The sequence below is a fragment of the Labeo rohita genome, chromosome 13 (genome assembly GCF_022985175.1).
Source record: "Labeo rohita strain BAU-BD-2019 chromosome 13, IGBB_LRoh.1.0, whole genome shotgun sequence".
Taxonomy (NCBI): domain Eukaryota; kingdom Metazoa; phylum Chordata; class Actinopteri; order Cypriniformes; family Cyprinidae; genus Labeo; species Labeo rohita.
This window is the reverse complement of record NC_066881.1, coordinates 24,920,282-24,947,169: the sequence shown is the minus strand read 5'-3', so window position 1 is coordinate 24,947,169 and position 26,888 is coordinate 24,920,282. Positions and strand designations below refer to the sequence as shown.

General features: G+C 37.0%; 1 protein-coding gene across 1 annotated transcript in view; it reads left to right on the top strand.

The window, feature by feature from the left end:
* slx4ip (SLX4 interacting protein) overlaps positions 1-26,872 on the top strand; it is a 52,297-nt gene extending 25,425 nt beyond the window's left edge. Inside the window, exons 5-8 of the mRNA XM_051125373.1 lie at positions 9,552-9,629; positions 10,745-10,833; positions 25,270-25,367; positions 25,439-26,872. Coding sequence (XP_050981330.1) covers positions 9,552-9,629; positions 10,745-10,833; positions 25,270-25,367; positions 25,439-25,952 — 779 coding nt within the window. The 3' untranslated portion in view covers positions 25,953-26,872. The remainder of the gene's footprint in view (positions 1-9,551; positions 9,630-10,744; positions 10,834-25,269; positions 25,368-25,438) is intronic.
* Positions 26,873-26,888: the final 16 nt, after the last annotated feature.

Sequence of the window (26,888 nt, the reverse complement as noted above, 5' to 3'; positions counted from 1 at the left end):
TGGCACCATTGAAGTCCTTTATATGGAGATAATTCCTGATTTTTTTTTTTTTTTTTTTCCCTCAAGAAACATAATTTCTTATCGACTGAAGAAAGAAAGACACAAACATCTTGGATGACAAGGGGGTGAGTAAATTATCTGTAAATTTTACTTCTGGAAGTGAACTTCTCCTTTAAAACAGTATGTTCTATATGAATGTGTTTTGTATGGATGTAATCCAGATGTCATTGTCATGTGACCTACCAGCGTCATTTGCACCACTTCAGTGCTATTCACAAATCCTCTCCCAGGGTCCCATGGGATAGTAAAATATCCACTGGATGCACACTTCAGAATCTTGGCAGAAATAGTAGGTCATCTACTGTTTTATGAATACTGTGACTTCAGACATACTACTCTGTTTAAGAACTGTTTTTCTTTATTGAAGTATGCGATTTCAGATGCAGCCGTTGTAAACCTTTTTCAAGAATGTTGTGTTAGTGTTAATTCATAAGATGTTCTCACCCGTTTTCATAGCCATGCTGATGTCATATACATTTATAGTGCAGGTGTAGCCAATTAGCTAAGCGTTGCATTAGGAGCTCTAATTAAAGGAGACATCTGTGGGGAAAAGAGGTAGAATCTGTAATTTCAGTTTGACTGATCACAGTCTTGATCTTTTTGCTGTGTCATGAGATTTTGGTCGATAAATGTCACTGTTTGGTCTAGGTTTTGATCTTGAAGTTTGTTTAGTAAGACTATAGAAGGAAGTTTCTGAAGGCACTTTAGTCCATTTACTTATCTTTACAGTTCTCCTTTTGATCATGTGTTGCATCCTCCTGTTGGGCCACATTGCAGCATTTCATAACCATGCTGAAGGGGTCACCCAAATGTTAAATTGAACACTCATGTGCAAATATTGTTTCAGGTGGACGTTGAACAGAGTGATAAGATGCACCGCCCGCTCGGCCCAGGCTACAGTTACGCAGCCGGGTGTGATGTGCTTCCAGGAAAACCCCGCTCGGCCCTTCCATGTGGCGACCCCCGTGAAACGCTCACACACATACACACAATCGCCCGGGAGCCCCACCCTGACCCAGTAAGAGCGGAGGACAAGATCTTAGAGGGTGATCATTCACATCAAAGTGAGGGCAGAGAGAAAATATTTCTATGAATTCCAACTCAGTCACTTAGACACCCGCTCTCTTGTCCACGTCTGTGAGATTACTTCAGGATCGCCCGTCGCACACAGTAGCTATATGCTCAGATATTACGGATTGTACCCAGTATTACCACCAGAAATCGTATCTAATGTCGTCTGTTTTTAGAGCTCGACGTGTTTAGACTGTACAACCTCTTTGGCTTGTTGAGATCTAGACTGTGGTGCTGAGAGATGATTATTATTCTTTCGCATGTTGAGCTGTCTGTGCTCTCCATTTGTTTAGAGCTGATGAGGTTTTTATAGCTCGTGTTCGTCTTTGAACTCGGAATCAGTGGAAAGAATGCCTCTAGTTGGAGACAAGGGATCACTCACCCCGCTCTTCCATTTTATTTCACATTCCTCTTTACATTCTTCTGGTTTGTTGACTTTTCGTTCTCTCTATTGTTTTCCCAGGAAGTGGTAAAAGCTTCAACAGGGGGGGCCCTGAGTGTGTGTACACTGATGTACTGTATATATTTCTCCCCTGGCTTAGTGTCAGCGAAACCTGTGGAAAGACGTATGTTGTGATGTTGTGTTGCCATGCGGATTGAGTGTTGAAACAGTTTTTCTCAGAGGGCATCTCAGACGTCTTTTCTGGAACCTCACATGCCACTTGCAACATCTGGTGGGTCTGGTGGCCATGTTCTGATTTTGTTAGTGATACAGATCTGGTAATATTTATAATATTTGAAATAATATTTCTGTTTTTCATTACATTTTCTAGACAAAAACATTATTTTCTTTACAAGAAAGTACTAAATGTACTAAATGTTTTATTTTTTCTTTTAAAGAACATTTTCTTTTAATGTAACTCAATATTCAGATTTGGCTGGAAAATTATGCAAACTAGTCTTACTGATGCATCCAAACTATCAAAAGAAATGTTTTGCTTAATTGACAAAGCTTCCTTAAAGGGGTCCTATTATGCTTTTTCACTTTTTGAATTTTAGTCAGTGTGTGGTATGTATGTTTGGGCATAAAAAAGATCTACATAGATCTCAACAAATCTCAAAGTCCACTTCAAAGGGAGATATTTCATTTTTTTTTTAAAAAATCCCATTTCAAGAACTACAACAAATGGCTCCTTTGGACTACAGCATTGTTTTCCAGGTGCAGTGGTGTCACAACGTGGCCCATTACAATATCATTAAAATAAATCCTGCCTACAGAAATTCGAATGGTTGGAGGGTGGGTAGGGACGAGGTGGGGGATTAGCCTAACTTTAGCGATGTAGCATGGAGAGCCGCTTCTGGGAGGCTTCAACGAGCCGCTGTGCGGCTGTTATAAACACAAGCATCGACTAGAGTGGCCGTATCAGTAGTATAGGGGGTCGAAACACATGCATGAGGTGCAGCTATTGTTAACACAAGCGTTGACTAAAGTGGCCTCGATCAGCTCCGGTGGCTGTGTTGGAGCCGCGTCGTAGATGTGTGCAGTGTGTGGTAAGAGATTTATTCATCATACAATGTAGATAGCTTCACTTATAACACAAGTGTTTTTTAAAATGCATAAACTTGCACTAGAGTAGGCTAGACTAATCAGTGATGATGTTCTTTGATAATGTTCTTTGTTCATTTTTTTGTAGCTGCTTTTTAAACAGCTAAGGAAATGTAAGCGTTGTAATTAGTAACTTACAATGTTTTTATTCAATTGTTGTCATGTTAAATAAAAAATAAAGCATATTAAAAACATTAGGCTGCTTTTAGCCTTATGCTGGAGCTTGTTTCGGGCAATGAAACTAAGTATGTAAATAATTAAATAACTTAACACGATAATATTGTGTATCGCAATCTCGCAGGCTGATGATAGGACCCAACACTACTGTAGCATCAACTATACCTTAATATATCCTTAACCACGATGGAGCAGATGGAACTTGCTGCTTTGGCAAGGGGCGTGGCAGTACTGAAACACCATCTAAGCTGTTCGCCAATTACATTGCACTGGGACACTTAACCAATTACAACACATTTCGTTTTTCGGAAGGCAGGCCTTCATCCAACCTGGAACTAATTAAGCCATTTGTGCCAGGCTGGGGAGAAAGGTATTGTAATAATGTAAATATTGTGAAAAATAGGGCGTTTTTCGAACCAGCAAGGGTGAGAGAATGTTCTAGTACACATCCAAAACAAAATCAAGACTTTGTAAAAGAGCATAATAGGACCCCTGTAATGTCAGATAACATTATCTTGGTGACAAATCAGCCGAAATTGCAGCAGCATTGTAGAACACACCACAGAAATCCAAATATTTTAGGTCTGCAAAGCATTAAAATAGTTGTACAGTTCTGTCTGCTTGCCTAAAACTCTGACATGCTGAAATGAAAATTTCAGTGTTTAGTTTTATAAGCACATTTGTTTACTTTTACATGATAAGCAATCCTGATACATTGTTGAGTTGCCACTTGTAAAATCTGGGTCTTGGATCAAAAACAGTTGAGAAGCACTGCTGTAAACATCAGTCTTTATCTAGATAACTCCAGTGTTTTCTTTTCCTCAAGAAGGGGTGCTTTAGATATGCTTAAACTGCTAGATTTACATTTGTGACCCTGGACCACAAAACCAGTCGTAAGTAGCATGGGTATATCTGTAGCAATAGCCAAAAAATACATGGGTCAAAATAATCAAATTTTCCTTTATGCCAAAAATCATTAGAATATTAAGTACAGATCATGTTCCATGAAGATATTTTGTTAATTTTTTTTTTAGCGTAAATATATCAAAACTTTTTGATTAAATATAAGAAATTTTTTGATTAGTAATATGCATTGCTGAGAACTTCATATGGACAACTTTAAAGGCGATTTTTCTCAATATTTAGATTTTTTTTGCACCCTCAGATTCCAGATTTTCAAATAGTTGTATCTCGTCCAAATATTGTCCTATTCTAACAAACCATACATCAGTGAAATTGTGGTCCATGGTCACATTTAGCATGCTGGCCTGAGCCAGAAGATTTTTTTTTTTCAACCAACAGCTGATTTCTCAAAACGAGCCTTTTTGTGGTTCTTCTCTAGAGCCAGACTCCTCTGTTGGGAATTGCCTCTTTGAAGTGAAGGAAAAGAGGAAACACAAATGCTATTAGACTTTTTTTTTTTTTCCAGTAAGGAGACGGGAGGATGGGTCAATCTAAGTTGGGATGGACATGAATGAAACTAGACTAAAGGTTTTGAAGCACACAGGAAAGATGCCTATTTCTTTATCTCCTGAAATATGCGGATTATCAGTCCGTTGTTTGTTCTATCCATCCACACTAAAGTCAAAAAGGGAAAGAACATGCCCTAGGCTCTTGATGCTGAGCAGAGGGACTCATGTTATGACCGAATTTTATTTTCCCATAACTCTCCCAAGCTTTTGGGACGGCTGGTTGCATGCTCAAATGATTAGGAGCAGGAAAGATAAGACGCTGATACTGTCCACGCACGCTTTATTTCACCCTCATTGAAGTTGGTAGGGTTCCATGTGCCATCTTGATCTCTCTGACGGTGTTGCCTTTCTCCCTTGAGCGCTTTAACGTCTAAGCCATCTCAAAAGCATATAAATCTGATATCGAAATCCTCCTCGGTTGGTTCTTTGTGATGGGGAGGAACACCTGAGGGAGCATCTGATTCATATAAACCTGCATTTCTTAGAGGAACAGTTCTGTGAAGCTAGGTGTTGCAGTTCCCACTAGTCTTGTATCACTTCCCTTGAGCAAAAATGAGCACCAGTCGCCTGGAACCTTGACATGAATATCAACATTAGGAGCCTGTTTGGCAGGCTCACCGGGGTTTCACACAAGATGCTTACCATAGCCTATTATTCTCGTAGGTGGGATAAAATAACATTTATGATAATTATTTTGTATCTTGGATACAGTGACTTGAGTTTGGAGTTTATAGGGTTTAAATGCTCCGTTTGTTGTTTCCAGCAACATTTGAGCCTTGAATGAAAGCTTTTTCAAAGCAAGTATGTGCAGGAAGTTTGATGCTGTGTGCTAATCGACCTTCTTTCTTCACTGTCACTAATTCTACCATTGTTTTTACAGTGCAGTCAGTTTTGACCACCAATAGAGGAAAAAAGCATTGCAAATGAAACAACTGAAGACGAGACACATGTTAAGCACTACCTGTGAAGTAGAAGAAAGTAGGAGGTAGATCCATCAATCACATACAGGGGGTGTTGATGACAGTTTTGTGGCTGGCAGACACTGTAATTGCATATCATTACCTGCAGAAGCTCCCGTTTGCAGACCTAGCTAGCAGTTAGCAAGCCTGCGATGACATCAGTTGGTAAACCTGTCTTCTCTAATGCATTTCTGCTCATTTGACACACGCACTGAAGACAGACAAATGTTCTCAATGTGAGGGTGAGGCTGTTGCCTAAGCTGAGTTTGTTTTTCTGTTTGGTTTCTATGATCTGAATCGATCTGTTCAAGCACCTGGGTCATTAGATGGTAGTCCGATCCATTTTGTGTGTTTTTTACGGTCCTGTGGCTGCCCAGGACAGTCTCTCACAGACAGGCACAGAGGTTGAGGGGTCTATTCAGGGCACAGAGTGAGAGTTGATGGATTCCCATGCCTGTTTTCTTGTTTACAGCTGCACCAGCAGATATCTAGCGTGTTCACCAGGCCCCCTCTCTTGCTGACAAATTCCTCCCAGATTAAGCAACAGTGCTCTGCCTTCGTGTCTAGTGGATCTTGCATTCCTTGGACAATGACAAACAGATCTAGGCTGGATTCTTCCTTTGCCCGCTGTCTCTTAAATTAAAACAGAATGATTGTGTCGTTGCTCCAACAGGAGGGTTGAATGAATTTGTTTTCTTGGTGTGTTAACTGTGAATTGGTATGGTTGCTCTGGCAACTGCTAAAGTGAATGAACGCATAATGGTGACATCACTGAATGCTTCATTTAATGAAGGTTAAAGGTAAACATGACGCATTATAAGCGATTTCAGTGTCTTGGGCTGTTTTCACACTTGATTTGCTTGGTCCGAACCATAGTCGATGGAAGAAAGTGCTGTATAATATAATAAATGTAAATGAAGTAGTCAAATACATTTTCTAAATCAGTTTATTGCATATATAATTTAATATATTTGACCCTGGACAATTAAACCAGTTGTAAGCAGCATGAGCAATAGCCAGCAATACATTGTATACGTAAAAATTCTCGATTTTTCTTTAATGCCAAAAATCATTAGGATATTAAGTAAAAATCATGTTCCATGAAGATACTTTGTAAATTTCCTACTGTAAATATATCAAAACTTAATGTTTGATTCTCTTATGTATTCAGCTTTTAGATGATGTATAAATCTCATTATTAAAAAAATGACCCTTATGACTGGTTTTGTGGTCCAGGGTCACATATATGCTCATCTTTTTCATTAACCCTAAAAAGGGCAAAACCATAAAGAGACTTATTTGAGTTTTATTGGGACGCAAATAATATGATTTCATTATTTTTAATGTTTGTATCCCCCAGAATACAGAACACTTGTTTATCAATGCTTGTTACAACATGGTTGTAATTTCTGAAAGCTTTGGAGTACAGATCTATAGATGTTCTCTTTTTAAAGAAGACACATATCAGATTATTGCTGAAGTGAAAGCATTTAAAAAAAAAAAAAAAAAAGTATAAAAAGTTATAGAAGTTTAAGTTTACCGTAAAGATAATGTAGTATACATTTATTTGATATAAACATTTTATAACATATTTTGCACTCTAAGCCATGTCTAACCAAGTTATGTTCCAAATTTGTTGATATCACAAAAATTGTGGTTCCTGAGATACAAACATTTAGAGACAGATTACAAAAAATCTAAGCATTTAATGCATTCAATTTCAATGTAAACCTAATAAGCTAAGGCTGAACAACAGCTTTTTAGACAGGTAATTCCCCTATAAGATGTGTAAATATGTGAACTAGATCAACTTTTATCAGAGGGTGAGATTGACCTGCAATAAGAGGAGTGAAACTTACCAGTACATATATCGTCAACATGTTTTTGACATAAGAAGCTTTTTCCCAGTCAAAATCCTATATACACTGATGGTTCAAAAATGGATAACCATGTATCTGCAGCATTAATAAGTGGTCATTATCACTATGGCTTTCGTATCCCAGACTACTGTTCCATCTTTACAGCAGAAGCCCACGCTCTATTACTTGCTCTGGATTATATTGAAAATTCAAAAGAAAGAAACTTTATAATGTTCACTGATTTAAAATCCTGTTTGCAAGCACTGGAGTCTTTGAAAACAAACCATCAAATAATTGTTGACATATTTATAAAAGCAAATCAGTTGCGGAGGCTCAATTATGATATTGTTTTCTGCTGGATTCCAGGGCATTGTGGAATTATTGGAAATGAACAAGCTGACATAGCTGCAAAACAAGCTCTTACAGCTAATGTAAATAAATGCCAAATCCCGCCTTCTGATATGTAGCCAGTAATCAAGAGATACAAGGAGAAAAAGGAGAAATGGCAAGCGGAATGGAAAGAATATCAAAATAACAAACTTTTTGAAATAAATTCTGTTGTAGGAACAAGATATATTTATTCCTTTAAATCTATTGGTGAAGAAGCACCAAAATGTCAATATTGTGGGATTCACTTGACAGTGAAGCATGTGCTTTTGGTCTGCCCAATATTTAATGTCATGAGACAAAGTTTAACAAGTCAAACTCTTAAAGGAAAACTCCACTTCCAGAACAACAATTTACAAAAATACAAAAATTTAAATAAAGCAATTATAAAACAAAGTGTACATAAAATTCTTTAAATTTACTTTTGAAAGAATTGTTTTTTTTTAATTAAAGGAAATGAAATCATTTTCCTCGGCTGGGATCATTTAGAGCCCTTTGAAACTGCATTTAGACTGCATTTTGGAAGTTCAAAATCGGGGGGCACCATTGAAGTCCATTATATGGAGAAAAATCCTGAAATGCTTTCATTAAAAACCATGATTTCTTTACGACTGAAGACAAAAAGACATAAACATCTTGGATGACAAGTGGGTGAGTAAATTATTTGTAAATTGTTGTTGAAATGGCCTATGAAGCTGATGTGGCAGTAAACTTAAAATCCAAAAAAAAAAAAAAAAATGGAGGATGAGTGGCTTTCCCACTACATATGATATTTGTATTATATTCATTATGATGCATCGTAACTTGCCTAATAGTGTTAAATAATCTCAGATTCTCAGAAAACTGTTTTCAGACTAATGTCAGACTGACTTGAGTCCACAACAGAAACTCTGTTGTGAAAATATCTATTTTTTAATGAGTTTGAGCTTTTCATTTTTAACTTAAATATATTTGTTGATAATATCAAGTATGCTTTTTCGGGTTCCTTTTTCTTCTTGAAGGATTTTGATCCTGAATGACTCACAAGCTAATCTTGGTTTATGTATTTCAGCAGTTTGATTGGCTTTTCTTTGAATACACCCTATTTATTCACTTCTTTCATTGTGTGAACATAATTGTGCAAACACAAAATTTTACTATAAATCTTCATTTATTCACCTGTCATCTTATCGTTGCAAAATAAACAGTGACAGAACGATCAGGTCTTGTTTCACATAGAAGGGGTTTATTTTGTGATAATTACCTGCTGACTGTACACTATCCCACGTTGAGTTGAGAAGTTATTTTGTGAGAAAAACAAGATTGATAAATGCACAAAAGGCATGAAACTAGCACAGTGTGTTCCAGTATACAGTCTACCAGTTGCACGCTAAAACATTTGACCTCAGAATGCAGCGATTGACCAATCACAGTTGAGTATTCCAGACAGCCATGTAAGAATAATAAATAACACTTCTCAGCCGCAGCCAGTATTTAGAGATTTTTGTCTAAAATACAGGTTATGGAGGCAAAGTGGCACATTTTTATGCTTTTCTCAAAGGAGTGGAGCATGAATTCATAAAACTCTCTCACCATTAGAGGCTGTAAATAGTTTCAGCGTTCAGTCAGTCTTGTTACAGTGGACTTCAAAGGCCAAGAAGCCCCTGGCACTGCTTACGTTCATGCCTGAAATATGAGGCTTCTTTCTCATTTGCTTAAACGCTTTGGTATTTTCTCAGACACTAAACTGCCTTTGTGCTGTGTCATATTTGGCAGACATTAGCAGCCTTTGTCTCTGGCCTTTTGCATGGCCACGTATAATTGATAACGTCCATGTTCATCATTAATGCAGAGCTGATTTGCATTAAAATAATTTTCCTGAGAAAAATGTTTCCTCATGCGTAAACGAGGATTTGTTTAAACAAACAGGCAATGCGATTACTTTATGATTAGCCTACCATGACAAGCCCTCACTGTTTGAGTATTACCAGTGGAGGTTTTCTGAGTAGATTTGCTCCATAAAATGTGTTTTCTTTCGCAGGTGGGAATGTTCGCCTGGCGGTGCACTTCATGAAACGACACGTCAACCTGAGATGCATTGTCAGGCAGCACTTCAGAGGTAGTTTATTTCCTCTTCTCATTGACTAAAGAAGACTGGTTTGAGTATTTCTTTCCACATTAAGTTGACTCGTGAATTGTATCAGAAGCACCTGTGTTGTTATTAGTTCGTACAGCTGTCAGGCTCAGTCGGAGGTCACTGTCTGGATCGTTTTTATTTTGGAAAAAGTCAACTGAAATATGTTCACTTAGTTGGCAACTCAGAACATGATTCCAAATGCGTTTTACACAGAACTTGTAGTCAAATGTATACGGATCTAAGAGAAAATTCTTTGAAGAAAACACCCATTATATCTGGCTAGACAGTTAGAGACGAATGCACTCCAACCTAATAGAGGCAGAGCTCAACAAATATTTGAGACTACAGCCAAGTCCACTCGAATCGGGCTTGACAGCAGCTCACAGGGAAAATGTGGTTTGCTTATCATAGTAAACAAGTTCAGACTAAAGCTTCAGTGTATCTTTAGAGATATAGCATGTCAGACTCTGAAGGGAATTACAGTCATCGTTGTACATGATTTATGTTTAACATGCCTCACAAAAAATACAAACTGCATACAGACTAATAAGGCTGTCCGGTATAGATTATTTTAAGTGATCTAGGAAAAACAAAAAGAAGGAAAAAGCAGCTGACCAACAATTTGCTTGGCCTTCATTTTTCAAGCTAAATTTGGCCAAGTTTGAAGGAACTAAACCGGAATACATCAAACAATGTGGTTTGTTTTACTTATATTGAGTTACATATTTGAAACTTTATTGACTGAGGGGCAGTGGGGACGTGAAGTTTACGTTCAGCTTTATGGCAGCTTAGTCATTTTGTTAAAAACAACAAATGAAGCTTTTTCTACATTTGCCATGAAGAGGGCATTGAGGTCATTTTAAACTGTTGATGCTCTTTTAAATTCGTTTTAGTGGATTAACTCCTATTTTTTACTTCAGAGTCTTTTATATGAGTATCATGCATATTTTTGTCTTCCCTTCCATTTCACCCTTTGTTTCAAACTGAAAATGCACTGTATGTACAGTACTATTGTGCTAAATGGTCTCCACATCACTTGTGGAGCTTCATTCACTACAGCTTCATCTATTTTTTTTTTTTTTTTTTTACCTTCACAGAGTTGCGTGTGTTTCCTGAGCGTGTTGTAGTGTGTGCCAGTCCTCCAGAGAATTTTGTACTTCCCAATGGAAATCTGAACCTGGATGTGGTAAGAGCTGCTTATGTTATAAAATAATGTTTATAATTAGTGCTGGAGAAGCTACTTTGAAACTAGCTTGCCAAACTACAGTTAAGTGACCTTCTTTAAAAATGGTTGGCTACGGAATGAATTAAAGGATTAGTTCACTTCCAGTATAACAATTTCCTGATAATTTACTCACCCACATGTCATCCAAGATGTTTATAAGATGTTTATGTCTTTCTTTCTTCAGTCGAAAAGAAAGGGTTTTTGAGGAAAACATGCCAGGATTTTTCTCCATATAGTGGACTTCAGTGGGAGCCAACAGATTAAAAGAGAAGTCCACTTCCAGAACAAAAATTTACAGATAATTTACTCACCCCCTTGTCATCCAAGATGTTCATGTCTTTCTTTCTTCAGTCGATACAAAATTACACTTTTTGAGGAAAACATTCCCAAATTTTTCTCCATATAGTGGACTTCAATGGTGCCCCCAAGTTTGAACTTCCAAAATGCAGTTTTAATGCAGCTTTGAATAGCTCTAAACGATCCCAGCCGAAGAAGAAGGGTCTTATCTAGCAAAACAATCGGTCAGAGAGGAGACAAGATGAGCGTTTGAGGTTAAAAAATAAATAAATTGTCAATTTGTTTTAAAAATGGCCGTTTGTTTTGCTAGGTGAGACCCTTCTTCTTTGGCTGTGATCATTTAGAGCCATTTGAAGCTGTACTTAAATTGCATTTTGGAAGTTCAAACTTGGGAGCACCACTGAAGTCCACTATATGGAGTAAAATTCTGGAATGTTTTCCTCAATTAACATAATTTCTTATCGACCGAAGAAAGAAAGACATCAACATCTTGGATGACAAGGGGGTGAGTAAATTATCTGTAAATTTTTGTTCTGGAAGTGGACTTCTCCTTTAATGGTCCAAACTGCAGTTTCAATGCAGCTTCAAAGGGCTCTACACAATCCCAGCTGAGGAATTAGGGTCTTGTTTAGCAAAACAATCTGTCATTTTCTGAAAAAACAAAAAAACAAAACATTTTTAACCATAAATGCTTGTCTTGCACTAGCTCTGCGATGCGCGTCCACAACTTCACACATTACGTAATCACGTTGGAACGGTCACACGTTAGTTCTTCCTCTGTGTACTTCGGTTTGATATCTCCTCCAAATTCAAAATGGTTTGACATTGTTGTTTTACCTTTTTTTTTGTAAAGGGCGTTTGACTTTCTTTGCACATTCACTTTGTAAACACTGGGTCGGCACTTCCGTCTACATCACACGTGACCTTTCCAACATGACTACATTATTATGCGTGAAAGCTGCATTGAAACTGCAATTTGGACCTTCAACCCGTTGAATGTTTTCCCCAAAAACCTTAATTTATTTTCAACTGAAGAAAGAAATACATGAACATCTTGAATGGTGAGTAAATTATCAGAAAATATTTATTCTGGAAGTGAACTAATACATTAACATAAGTATCTAACTGTTTTAATGCTCTTTAAATGATGTTATTCTGTGGACAGTCTGTCGCCTTTGACTTCTGAAATGATATTCTCCAGCTCTTTATTTAATGCATAAAGAATGTAAGAAAATGAAGTACATGTGTCTTTAATGTATGCTGTTTCCCAGTCTTGAACCCATTCTCTGCAAAAGCCATGCAGTGGGTTCTGGACTCATGTAGTTAATTCCTACGCGTTTGGTTCTCGCTTATTATGGGGCGGCAAAAGAGTAGTTGGAAGGGGCTTGTTGGTGAGACACTTTTTACTCTATACAGCTCTCTGAGGTGGACCACTAAATGCCTTTGGCCTAAAACGTAGAGGCCTGGGGCCTCATTTATAAACTGCACATACGATCAGATTCTATCTTAAATACCATATCAATTAATTCAACATTTATTTATGAAAAAGTAAAGATAAATAGGCAATCACAATATGCATGATCATAATTATATGCGTAAATGAACAACATTTTAAAGGGTTAGTTCACTTCCAGTACAAACATTTACAGATAATTTACTCATCCCCTTGTCATCCAAGATCTTCATGTCTTTCATGTCAGTCGAAAAGAAATTGTTTTTTTAAGGAAAACCTTTCAGGATTTTTCTCCATATAGTGGACTTGTATGGTGCCCGCAGCAAATGCAGTTTCAAAAGGCTCTAAACAATCCCAGCCGAGGAAGAAGGGTCTTATCTAGTGAAACAATCAGTTATTTTCTTTAAAAAAAAAAAAAAGTTCAATATATATATTTTTTAACCTCAAATGTTCGTTTTGTCTAGCTCTGTGATGTGCATGTGTATTCTGGTGCAAGACTGTTCGGGTATGCCGAAAAACTCCCATCTCATTTTCTCCTCCAACTTTAAAATGTCCAACATCGCTGTTTTACTTTTTTGGGTTAAGGGTGTTTGACCTTCTTTGCACATTCACTTTGTAAACACTGGGTCAGTACTTCTGCAGCGATGTAGGATGATTTTGAAGTTGGAGGAGAAAATAAGATGGAAGTTTTTTATAGACATGAACATTTTGAATGACAAGGGGGTGAGTAAATTCTGTAAATTTTTGTTCTGGAAGTGAACTAATCCTTTAACTGCTTTTTAAGAATTACATCACTTAAATTAGTTAATTTTGAGTATATTAATAAATTCTTTAAATGTTATTATATGCCTATATACACATGTTGTACAAAAATGGTCTATGGATTTCCTTGCCCATTGATGATGAGTTCAGTACTTCTACTGAACCATAAAAAGATAACTTAAAGATAACTTATCTTTAAGGTATAGTTTACCCATAATTAAAATTTGTCATCATTTACTCACCCTTGTCTTTCCAAATCTGAATAACTTTATTAGTTCTGTGGAACATAAAATAAGATATTTTAAAGAATATATTTATATTACATAAAATATATAAGACAAAAAAAAAAAAAATCCCCAAGACTATCCGTACTTGCAAATGTATCAAAAAATGTATCGGTCCATGACCTTCATTAGGCATATATAAACAACTCCGACAATCCAATTTAAAACAACAAATGTGTTTTATGAATTGTTTATATATGCCTGATGAAGGTCATACATTTGTAATTACGGATATTGTGTGGGATTTCTTTTTTTTTTTTTTTGTTTGTTTGTTTTGAAGTTGGACCTTTTTTGGTCATTTTCCCTACGCACCTATTAATTACTTATAGGTGTGCAAGGACATTGTTGATTGATTATTTATTTATTTATCAAAATATCTTTCCATATGTTTCACGTCATTCAGTCATTCAGTTTTGGAACAACATGAGCAAATGATGGCAGAATGTTTTTTGGGTAAAATTCGGTGGTGTTCTGCAGGGATCAGTCCTTGCTCCAGTACTTTTTTTCTTTATACATGCTCCCCTTGGGTTCCATTTTTCTTAAATATGGAGTGTGATTTCACTTACATGCTGATGATATACAATTGTACAGTTGACACTTATAGAGCAGGTCATATGGTTTTTCGAAAAACAAAATTTTTGCAGTTTGTAACATAGCTGTCCTTTAATGTAAACAGTCTGCAAAGTTGTTAATCCAAAAAGTGCATGATAAATAAAGCCTTAACGTGTCATCATATTTTCAAATCTTCTGCCTGTTGTCGATATACATTTCAAAATCATTGAAAAATTATTCTTAAATGTATATTCTGAAAAAAATGACAATGTTGACTGTAGATGCATTTAAACCTGTTGTAGAGGACTATAGAACACACAGGACACTTAAAAATACCATTTGAGCTGCTCTTTAAATGCGAAGATTCATGTTCTATTGAGGTTTTGCTAGCAAGTTTACATGAATTGAAATTATGGCTTACTCAGAATTTTTTGGCCTTACATAAGAATAAAAGCGAAGTTCTCATGTTGCTCACCCGCTACCCTTGAGACTGATTTTTTGCCAGGTCATTCAGGCAGTCAGTTTTAAAAAATATGTAGTTTTGTACATCCCTAGACATTATGGAGTTATTCATCTTGAAGCTACAGTAGGAAACTGAATGCAGGATTTGTATTTTGAAATCATGAGTTGCATCACTGGTACACTATGTATTTTGCTTTCGGAAACAAGACCACAGTTTTACTTGGCTCACACACACATGCCCTCTTACTCACCCACTTTTATGGCAACAGTTGTGTGTGGGTATGAAGACCGTGATTTGGTTCAAAAGGATACTTGGTGGTAGGATCTGTGGAGCCATGAATGTGCAAGTGAAAGCATCCTTGATCAGACTTCCTGCTGTGCGTCCAGAGTGCTCATGTGATGTATTTCTGCCTCACTCAGATCTTCTTCAAATCTTTTTCATGTCCACTTCTTCCCTGTGAGTCTCTCGGTTGATCCTTCTCTATCTTTCAGTAGGATCCTGGGAAAATTGTGCACAGAGCCACCCACATTGGGTGGATATCAAGGACGAAGACAGTCTGCCATCTGTCCTGCCATTAATGTCGGTACTTTTTCGGGTTGAATCATTTGCCATTGTTTTTCTTCGAGACGTTTTCTTTCAGCCCTTTTTTCCTTCGTTGCTTTGGCGTTGAATGAAAGCAAGAATTGTAATAATTTTAGTGAAGTTATCCAGTTCGACAGTGAAAAGTTCACATTGTGTAACCGCTTTTCCAATTCAGGGAAGCAGGGCCCTTGTTTTCGCATTCCCCTCGTCAGGATGTGGTTCTCCGTGCTTGTATATGCTGCGAGGAAGGGTTAGCAGGAGCTTGCGGTGGTGCTCTCGCTGTTTGGCAGTTTGGAGGAGAGAGTGCATCAGGAGAATGAGCTAGAGTTTCTCTCATGACAAAACAATTATTTCAGTTGCTCCGCTCTAATTTGTCACTGGGAGCCTTTTCCTACAGTTTCTTTCTTAGCCAGGAAAGTTATGAATCTTAATAAGAAATGCGGCTTAGCTGTATGAGTCATATACGATGCAAAATTTCAATTTGAAAATGATAATGGCTCGGTGAATTTGTTCTTCCAGTGTTGTCATATGTTTATGGCGAGTTTCTCTCACCGCAGAGCTTGACAGTGAGAGTCTGAATGACGCCACATGTTTTGAGGCAGTATGGGAATTTTGTCTGTGGTCCTTCCATGTGATTTAGTGCTCAGTTTGCAAAACACAGTTTATATCAGCCGCACAGGGCTGCCATAACACCTATCCAGGGGTCATAAGGTTACACTCTGACAGTGAGCGGTGATATAACGTGTGGTTTCTTGCAGTGTGAAAAAGATATGAGCTATGTGTAAAGTCACCAGTTCAAACCCTGGAAGGGCTGTTTTGTGAACTGGAAGGTGACTTGTATCCCCTGTCAGAATAAGATTAACGGTTCCTTGGGTGATTCACATCCTGTGGTGTGGTTTGAAGCGGGTAGAGTGGGAAGGATCCTTCACTGTTGCGTAGCAAAGAAGCGATGCGGGTGCCTTGCACAGTCAGCACAGAATCACGTCATCACAACTGAGACAACAGGCGTCTCTTCCTTTTCCTTTTAATGCACTTCCTTTTTTATGCCTTTTATTGTGATAGGACAGTAGAGAGATGACAGGAAAGAGTTGGGAGGAGAGAGTGGAGCGGGATCGGCAAAGGACCTCGAGGTGGGAATTGAACTCGGGTCGCTGTGAGCGCAGTTGCGCAATTTGTCGACGCACTAACCACGAGGCATGATTTAAGTAACTGAAGAAATACTATAAAAATGAAACTAAAACTGCCATTAGTTGGTGGCAAGTCACTGATTAAATTACTGAATCATTAATTAATTTGATTCGTTTGAACGGCTGATTCATTCAGGAATAAAACAAGTGTCTTTATAAATGTAATCATTGATTCGTTTAAAAACGCATGTTCACTGATAAACAAAACACCGCTGTGTTTGAATGGCGATGCGCAGCGGCTCAGTTGTAGCTTGTTTCAAACTATTTGTGACAACGAAATAGAGCAAAATCAGGTAATAGTGTTATAATCAGAAATGTAAGTCACTTAATATTAACTTGTTTATTTAACTGTTGTATTAAATCAATATCTAATTTACAAATACCCTTAAAATCATTAAAAGCTGTCACTCATCTGAGTTCATCACAATCTCACAAAGTTCCTTTATAATCAACAAAGCTCTCTACACTGCACAGTGAACCTTTTATTTACACTCTCTCTACACTTTATGAATGGATTCGTCAGATATGTCTGTAATGCATTACTCAACGTTGCACATAGAAACCTTTGAAGCTCCCCTCAGCGCAAACACAAATATGCTGATTGGGTCAGTCGCACTGGTATTCCTAAATATTTTTTTATAGTCGCACACAGTAGTTTTCAGTCACAAATGCAACTGAAATGGTCACACTGTAGAGCCCTGACATATATTGAGGCAGCAGAAGCTGTTAAAACACTGAGCGTCACACACGCTTCAGTATGTGTGTAGTAAACAAAACCGTGCGTCTGCGCCATTCATTCACACAGAAAGTCACTTTGCATCTTAATATTCACAGACATTAGTTCATATCACATTTTGATTCAAGTGTACCAATCTACTTTTGTTTTAATAATCCAAAATTTGGAAAATTCCATAAAATTCTGCATTACACAGTAAATTCCAATTTTATGACTGGATTCCACGATTCCATCCACATTTTCCTGGAAATCATAGGGCCTTAAGAGTGGAACGTATGGATTTGTGGAAGTTTTTGTTTTAGCTAAAGTGCCTTTTGTTACAATAAAATAATTCCAAATGTAAATCTTTAAACTCTATCAATGAAATAAGTACAGTACTTTCATTTCAAGGGATACTTCACCCAAAAATGAAAATTCTGTCATCATTTATTCACCCTCAAATCATTCCAAACCTGACTTACTTTCTTCAGTGAAACATAAAAGAGGATATTTTGAAAAATGTGTCTATAGAATAACATCCATAGTGAACCCCACGACTTCCAAAACATCTTCCACAACAGATAGAAAGTTTAGTATTTTGATGTTGCCGCATTTGTACTTCTGGATGTGTGCTGGAAGACTGGAGCAGATAGCGGTCTTGTAATGAGCCGGTGGATCAAAGCTCAGGGCAGATGTGTTTTTACAGCCTCTTCTCCTTTGGGGAGAGCTACAGTGTTTATGGACATAACTTTATCCTTTCTTTGTTCCTCTCCTATCTCCGTTTCTCACTGTTTCCAACAGCAAGCCACAGAACCCTGTCATTTCGAGAGCTTCTTGGCCCTCACAAACTCATTGTCACCTAATCTGGTTTGTCTCCACAGAAACAAAGAGGTGGGTTTCTGGAGAGGTTATGTTTTATGGATACTCTTCATGTCAGTGCTCTGGTTTAGATGGTTGGAGCGTTGTTCTGACAGGTGCTTACAGAAGACATACACCATTCATGTCTTTTATCACTTCTGGTATTCAGAGAAGAGGCAAATGCTCTTGCTCATGTTCTTTGTATAGGTGACACGCATTGTAAGAAGTCTGAGCTCTAATTTCTGTCTTATTTGTTTGTTGGCCTTGGTCTTGCTGTGGTGTACAGAAATTTTATTCTGAAACGAAGCTCCAAAGTAAACAAGCCTGTGTCATGTTAGACTCAAAACTCTTCAAAGGCATAATCTTTGTGATGACAGCAATGTTACGCAATAATGTCAGTATTCAGATTTTCCATACAGCGGTGGCATTATTGTTTTAAATGATTCACAGCACATTATTCATAGCAGATGGATCATATGGCTACTGAATTAATAAGGTACAAATTAATTACATTTTTTTTTAAATTTACATAAATTAAAGTTATCAACCAATCGCAAGCCAAGATCTGTTTTATATATATATATATACATTTTTTTTATATACACTATAATATTAAGCCAAGCTCAAATCATATATTCATATGCTTGTGTTCCAACTCTCCTGCATTCATATAGTGAATGAGACACAGTTTAATGTGACCACATCTTTACTCATAAAGTACACTTGTTAGGACAGTCCTCTTAAAGAAATCTACAGTAGAGTAAAGCACTTTTGCTCAAGGGCATCATGGTCAAAGGCATATTCCAGTTCACAGATCTCATTCTGATCTTTGTCTTGATCCGTAACTGCACTTCCACTACCCACACTGTGGGCGTTCAGGTGCTTGTGTAACAGGGCTCTGCTTAATAGCTAATGAGTCCAGATCACATGACTAACGGTACATATTTGTTTGTTTACTAGTACAGATGAGCCGTTGTAAAGGTGTCCACGGAGCGTGCCAGTACTTACAACTCGTTTCATGGTTGATTATGTATGATTGAGCTTATGGAAATGTGAAGGGTGAATGAATTTGTCATCTTGAGTCAAAACTGACTCATTTCCTTTTAAAAATGACTTGTAGTTGATAGAAGTAACCTTCTAGCTTACATTTACAACAGTCAATTAGTGTAAAGACATAAATAGGTGCCATAAAAGTATTTACGTCAAGGGTTTATGACCTACATTCCTCCTTACTGGATTTTGCTTTAATTTCTTTCACTTTCTTAACTTAAAGGTTATATGCATTAATCAATATATACACTAGCAGTCAAAAGTTTTTGAACAGTAAGATTTTTAATGTTTTTAAAGAAGTCTATTCTGCTCACCAAGCCTGCATTTATTTGATCCAAAGCAAAAACAGTAAAATTCTGAAATATTTTTAATATTTAAATAACTCTGTTACTCCATTCTTCAGTGTCACATGATCCTTCAGAAATCATTCTAATATGCTAATTTGCTGTTCGACAAACATTATTTTGTATTATTATTATCAGTATTTAAAACAGTTAAGTACTTTTTTTTTTCAGGATTCTTTGATAAATAGGAATATCCAAAAATCAGCATTTATCTGAAATAAAAAATGTTTGTAACATCATACACTATACCATTCAAAAGCTTGCAGTCAGTATATATATATATATATATATATATATATATATATAATTTATTTATTTATTTTTTAAAGAAATTATAGAAACTAATACTTTTATTTTGCAAGGATGCTTTAAATTGATCAAAAGTGATGATAAAGAGATTTCATATTTCAGATAAATGCTGTTCTTTTAAACTTTCTATTCATCAAAGAAACCTGAAAAAATTCTACTCAGCTGTTTTCAACATAATAATAATAATAATAATAATAATAAATGTTTTTTGAGCAGCAAATCAGAATATTAGAATGATTTCTGATGGATCATGTGACTGGACACAGAAATAAATAACATTTTAAAACCGATTCAAATAGAAAACTGTTATTTTAAAGAGTAAAAATATTTTTAAATTTAACTGTTTTGGCTGAAATTTGGATCAAATAAATGCAGGCCTGGTGAGTATTTTATTTTTTATTTTATTTTATTTTATTCACACGATTATACAAATTTTTCAGGTGTTTTTGAAAGCCTCTTGTATTGACCAAGGCTGCATTTATTTGATCAAGAATCACAGTAAAACAATAATATTGTGAAATATTATTACAGTTTAAAATAATTTTCTATTTTAAAATGCGACTGATGGCAAAGCTAATTTTTCATCAGCCATTACTCCAGTCTTCAGTGTGACATGATTGTTCTAAAATCATTCTAATATGCTGATTTGGTGCTCAAGAAACTTTATTATCAATATTGAAAACAAACACTGTAATTCTTTTTATTTATTTTATTTTTTTTAGAGTTCTTTGAATAAAGTTCAAAAGAACAGCATTTATTTGAAATTGAATTATTTCATAACAGTGTCTTCACTGTCACTTTGATCAATTTAATGCATCTTTGCTGAATAAATGTATTAATATCTTCAAAAAGAAAAGAAAAATTGAAACCATTTTGAATGGTAGTAAAACTGTATTGAATTCACATGTAAATCGACAGCCCTAATTTTTCATATAGTTTTCTTAAATTTTCCCTATTCCCTTTGACACCTTGACTTGTGGCCTCTCTCAGTTCTTTTTTCAGCTAACAAATCACTCCATTAACTTTCTGACTTAAATTTCCTTTCTTTCACTCTTTCTCTTTCCCTTGTTCTTCTTTGAAGCCCAGCAAAGTACATGAGAGAATTGCTTCTTGGGTGAGTATCTCTGGGAAAGAGACACTGCTCCATTGTTGCTGTCTCTTTCATCTGTTTTCCAAAGGTTTGTAAAATGCATATGAAGGTATTGAAATTCAAATGTTCTTCCTCCCCTATCCTCCATGTTTTTGTCGAGCGTGTGTATGTGCGCTGTACCGTTCACGCTCCCTGGGTGTGTTTATTTTCAGTGGACTTATCGTTAGTGAGTATGGGTGTGTTTCTGCGCACTAGTGTGTCTGGATATCCCCCTAAAAACCATCCAGTCTTGGTTGGAGTGGGCGGAGGGACGTGGTAAGTCAGGGGGAGTTTGTGTATGTGTGTGTGTAGGAGAGAGTTCGACAGACGGTGGTTAGGGATAGAACACAGTCTACGGATGAGACAGCAGCTCGCTTGCTCCGACTTTGGAAATGGATTGTTTTTAAACATTAGCAGCCCACGTTACAACATGATTTCTTATGAATGCTAGTCTCTGTGGGTGGACACACACCACAGAGAGTCTCTAGGGTTCTCATAGACTGTGTTTTCTCAGATCTTCCCATGCATTACCCTTGCCTGCACCTTAAAGTGAACCTTCCCACTAACTATTGATCAGCTCATTTAGAGTGAAGCAGCACTGATTTATGTGCAGTCCTGCTAAACCTGCTGCTCTCAAACTGCCTGTGGGAAAAAAGCTTTGACGGAATTGGCTCTTTCTGTTTGTGGCTGGGTTTCCATCCATGTTGGGATGGGTTATATACTGGTAGACACGATAAACCGGTAGTAACTTGACAACCACTATAAATGTTGTAGTATTGTTTTTGTTGTGGTTATGCTCATGAGAGGTTGCAACATCACAAATATTTATACTGTTAATGCATTTTCAAATGATTTTAAACCTTTCAAGCGCAATAAGATGTGAAAGACAAGAGAATTCGATACTCACACACTTACAGTTTTTGGCAATTTTGCCATTGCAACAGCCTTATGACTAATGTAAGATTTTGGTCATATTGTCAGCTAGTGTGAATTTTGGAGTATCACATTAACAATGCTTGATTTGAATATTAAGATGCAAATACAATTTAAAAAATGCACATAAAAGCATATCCACTCATTTGATGTGGATAAATGTTTTCTTTAGAAGGAAGACATGCACATAAAATGCTATGAAAACACATTAAGAATTCTGTCATTAATTACTCACCCTCATGTCGTTCCAAACCTGTAAGACCTTTGTTCATCTTCAGAACACAAATTAAGATATTTTTTTAATGAAATCCAAGAGTTTTCTGACCCTGCATAGACTGCATAGACCCAATGCAAGTAGGACATCATTAAAATAGTCTGTGACATCAGTAATGTTATGAATACTTTTTGTGTGTGAAATAACAAAAATCACTTTATTCAACGTCTTCTCTTCCTTTCTGAAGAGAAGATGTACGTTGGTTCTGACGTACATTATGAAGACGTCGCACGCTGTACATCATCAGTCTTCATAAACATGTCTGAAAAATTCAACAGAGAAGATGACTTGACTAATTTCTGCCCAGCCTTAGTCATTTGAACCAGAATATACAGACGGTGAATTAAGAGAGATAGATGTTCTATGTCAGAACAGCGAGTGATTTTATAATACTTTTGTTTCATTAAATATCAAACAGAAATGTATAGTGTTAATAATGTTCATCTGACAGGTTGCGCCACAGTCACATGCTGCAGGATCATTTGCATGCAGTTAGTGAACCTTCCTTGTGTGATTCATTTACTCATTGATAAACTCATTCAGCATGACTTACTCACAACGCCTCAGTTCAAAGCTGAGCAAATTGGATAACGGGTCATTCTGTCTTCCTTGTTTCTATTTATACTTGTTGTGTTGTTGTTGACATCACTAACCACAACCTTTTAATTACCATCCCATATATTAATTCACTAGGCCACACAGTTTAAGACAAAAGTACAGTTTAAGACAAAAGTTTACATACACCTTGCAGAATCTGCAAAATGTTCATTATTTTACCAAATAAGAGGGATTATACAAAATGCATGTCTTGCTTTTTTTATTACTGATCTGAATAAGGTATTTCACTTAAGACAAGTCCACAAGAAGAAAATGAATTTATAAAAATGACCGTTTAAAAGTTTACATACCTTGATTCTTAATACTGTGTACTTGAATGATCCACAGCTGTGTGTTGTTGTTGTTGTTGTTGTTTTTGAACAATTAACCTGCCCGCTGTTCTTCAGAAAAGTAGTTTTTCAGCATTTTTTGGGATTTGATATCCATCTTTTTACACTAAGGACAACTGATGGACTCATACGCAACTATTACAGAAGGCTCACTGATGCTTCAGAAGGAAAAACGGTGCATTAAGAGCCAGGGGTGTAAACTTTTGAACAGAATGAAGATGTGTACATTTTTCTTATTTTGCCTAAATATGATATTTTGTCTTCTGGGAAACATGTTAGCATATTCTGTAGCTTCTGAAGGGCAGTACTAAATAAAAAAAAGAAAAAGTTACATTTACCCTGATCTTCAAATTCAGAAAGTTTTCACCCCTGGCTCTTAATGCATTGTGTTCCCTTCTGGAGCATCCCTCAGTTGTCCTCAGTGTGAAAAGATGGATCTCAGAATCATACAGTCATTGTTTAAAAAACCAAGTGTATGTAAACTTTTGCACAGGGTAATTTTTATAAGTTCAACTATTATTTTCTCTTGTGGAGTATATGTAAATGTCTTTTACTTTAAATATTTTATTCAGGTCAGTACTAAATAAAAAAATAACATGCATTTTGTATGACCCCATTTTGCAGATTCTGCAAGGTGTATGTAAACTTTTGACTTAAACTGTATATGGGTATAGAGGCCCCTTCTTCAGACCAGTGTCTGTGCACTTCATATGATACACATCCCTCAGCAATTTCCTCATTTTGCTCTAATGACTTGACGGACCTTGTGCTTATCTGGCGCTTGGTCCTAAAATAGAACTAATAGCCTATATATCTTGAACCTGTTCAGAGGCCACTTGGTAAACCTACACTTTTATGAAATCCAATCAGCTTGGACTGGAATGATTGTTTTGTGTCGGTTAATCGCAGTTCAATGATCCTGTGCCCCTAAAGACGGCGGCCACAAGCACCTGCTCTGTTCTTGCTCAGTCAAGGATTGTTCTGTTGATAGAGCTTCATTAGGACTGTTGAAGGTGTATGTTGGTGGGATTCAATAAGCTGCTTCGTCTCTTTATTCTTCTCGGAGCTGCCCAGTTAAGCATGGCTAGTACTAAAACAAGGACTTCAAAGTGTTTGTCAAACCATTCAGGTGGTCAAGCCAGGTCCTGATAAACACACACACACACACACACACACCTGGTCAATGGAAATATTATTTTGAAAACATTTTTTTTGTAGTTATTTAAAATTATGTTTTGCTCATTGTGAGTTCATTTACTTATCTCTTCAGTTGAGATTCAAATCTGCCACACATCAGCATTTAAAAAGTATGTTTTTATGTTTTATATAAAAATCAGTATTAGAGGTGGGTGATATACCGGTAAACACATTTAACTGGTACAAATTTCATTCACAAAAAATCATGTTATTTTCTTATTTAATACTGTCCTGAGTAAGATATTTTATATAAAAGATGTTTACATACAGTCCACAAGACAAAAAAAAGCTGAAATTATTAAAATAACTCCCTTCAAAAGTTTGGGAACCCTTGGTTCTTAATACTGTATGTGGTTATCTGGATTTTTTTTTGTGATGGTTGTTAATGAGTCCCTTGTTTGTTCTGAACAGTTAAACTGAGCACTGTGCTTCAGAAAAATCTTCCAGGTCCTGCAGATTCTTTAGTTTTCTAGCATCTTTTGCATATTTGAACTCTTTCTAGCAGTGACTGTATGATTTTTGAGATCCATCTTTTCACATTGAGGACAATTGAGGGACTCAAACACAACTATTAAAAATTAAGAGAATAACATTAAGAGAATAACAATTTTTCACATTTTCAGATTCTGCAAGGGGTTCCCAAACTATACAATATGCGCAAGCGAAAAAAACAAAGCCGCACAAATATTTATATTTTGATGAAAATGATCAGATGACCAAGACAGAGAAAAGAAAAAAAGAGAGCTTCCTCTGAATGCTGGCAGTTCAACACAAGCTTTTTGCTTGGTCTCTTGGGTATGGCTGTCAAAACAAAACATCCCATGGATTTGTTCACATGGCTACACCAAAAATCTTCATGTCAGTACAGTGGACTTCTCTTAGAGTCCTTAAAAAAAAACTAAAATAAATAATTTACTTAAGTTTCTGTAAGGTGTTTCCAAAACCTAACGAGATACCTACATAGACACCATCTGAAAAATGATAAATTGATTTCTTTTGTATTTCCACCATCTTGAATTTCATGAATCTCTCTCTGTCTCTTTCTTTTTTTGTCTCAACAGAGTGAACCAAGCCATTCAAAGTATTTTTCTAGCTCTGGCGAGAAGACAGGTCCATTACCCAGCTCCACGGCAACAAAAAGAACCATCCTTCAGAAGATGTAAGTACTGTTCTGATATACCTTGAGGTGATCCATTTACATCTTCACGTCACCTTTCCTCGTTTCTCCAGTGCCAAACAGGCTAGCATCCAACCCCAACAGCGCCAAGATGATCAAGAGTCCAGATCAGCCCAATTTGAAGCAGAGAAGGGGTCTGCCGAGACACGTCATCCTGTCACCACATCGTCTGGCAGCTTGCTCACTGGTGAGTCATTGGAGGAAGGGAAATCTGTGTTGTCATCTAAATTAAGTAACAGTAAAGAGGTCACTGAACCACATCTTGACGCTACCGGTGCAAGGAGAAGACCACGGACCCCGAGTAGCTCAGGAGAAGATGCTGATTGCCAGAAGACAAAAAGATCGCGTTTTTCAAGCGATTCCAACATTGCCGCACCAGACTCCGTTCACAGTCCCCAGCCTGAGATTTCACAGACTAACCAAAGCGGGCTGGCCGCAAGTTTGAGAGGCCTATCCGTCAAGCCCGTATCCTCTGGCTCCTCTATTAGTTCCAGATCTGTCGCCAGAGAGGGAAGGAAGGGGGGTGAGCCCAGAACATCCCGATTACGCCGGCTCAAGAAGTCCTGAGGGGCGCAACGGCACAGAACGAGGGAGGATGTCTGACGCCACCACGATGGATGTTACAGTACACACTTCTACTGTAATACTGTCTGTCAGCGGCGGTTGCACAAGAGTTCACCACACACAGACTCTTGCACATACAGTACTTCCCTTCTCCCTTTAAAGTAACGCTTGAATTAGATTACCAAGAAGCTCTCAGATATTTGAATAGACTCCACTAGCAACAGCTCAGAAGGAGCTCAAGCAAACAGTAACTTCACTCTAAACAAAAACACAAATGCAGTTCGCGTTTTCTGCGCAAGATTTGTATTTCAGACTAGCGGGAGCCGTTGAGCACACTGTGGCTTCAAGCCCAAATCTCTGGCTCCATCCGTCTGAAATCTCCACTCTTCCAGCTTCAGCTGAGCACATGATTGATTTCGCTGTGTTCTCACATATACCACGCTCCTTAAGCGATCAGGGGTTTTCACCGTTGGAGCCGACTGCCGTCTCCCTGCGGTTATTATTTGTAAATGTGTTATTGCTTTTCGTAACAGCTAAAAGTCTGCTGTGGGATGACTGACAACGTTATGGAACACTGTAGTGGCGCTCGCGTCCGATATTTGGCTAATCACGGGTGCTGTCGACATTGATTTAGTGCGTGATGGCAGGATGATTATAAGTATGGACATAAATTTGTTGAGTCACATGTTTTATTTTCCAGGCGTGCTTACAAATCACTCGATGTTTATGTATTTAGTATAATAGGTATGTGTCATAAAAACGTTATCAGAATACACAAACATTGTGCTGTAGTAATCCTATAAAGTTGCAGTCAGAATGCTTCTAGTTTAGACTTACAAGACATTTTAAAGGAATTTAACTCTATTTTTTGATGTTATGTAATGAAATTGAAATCATTAAAGTTTGTATTAAGATACTTGTGAAATAAATCTCCAATAC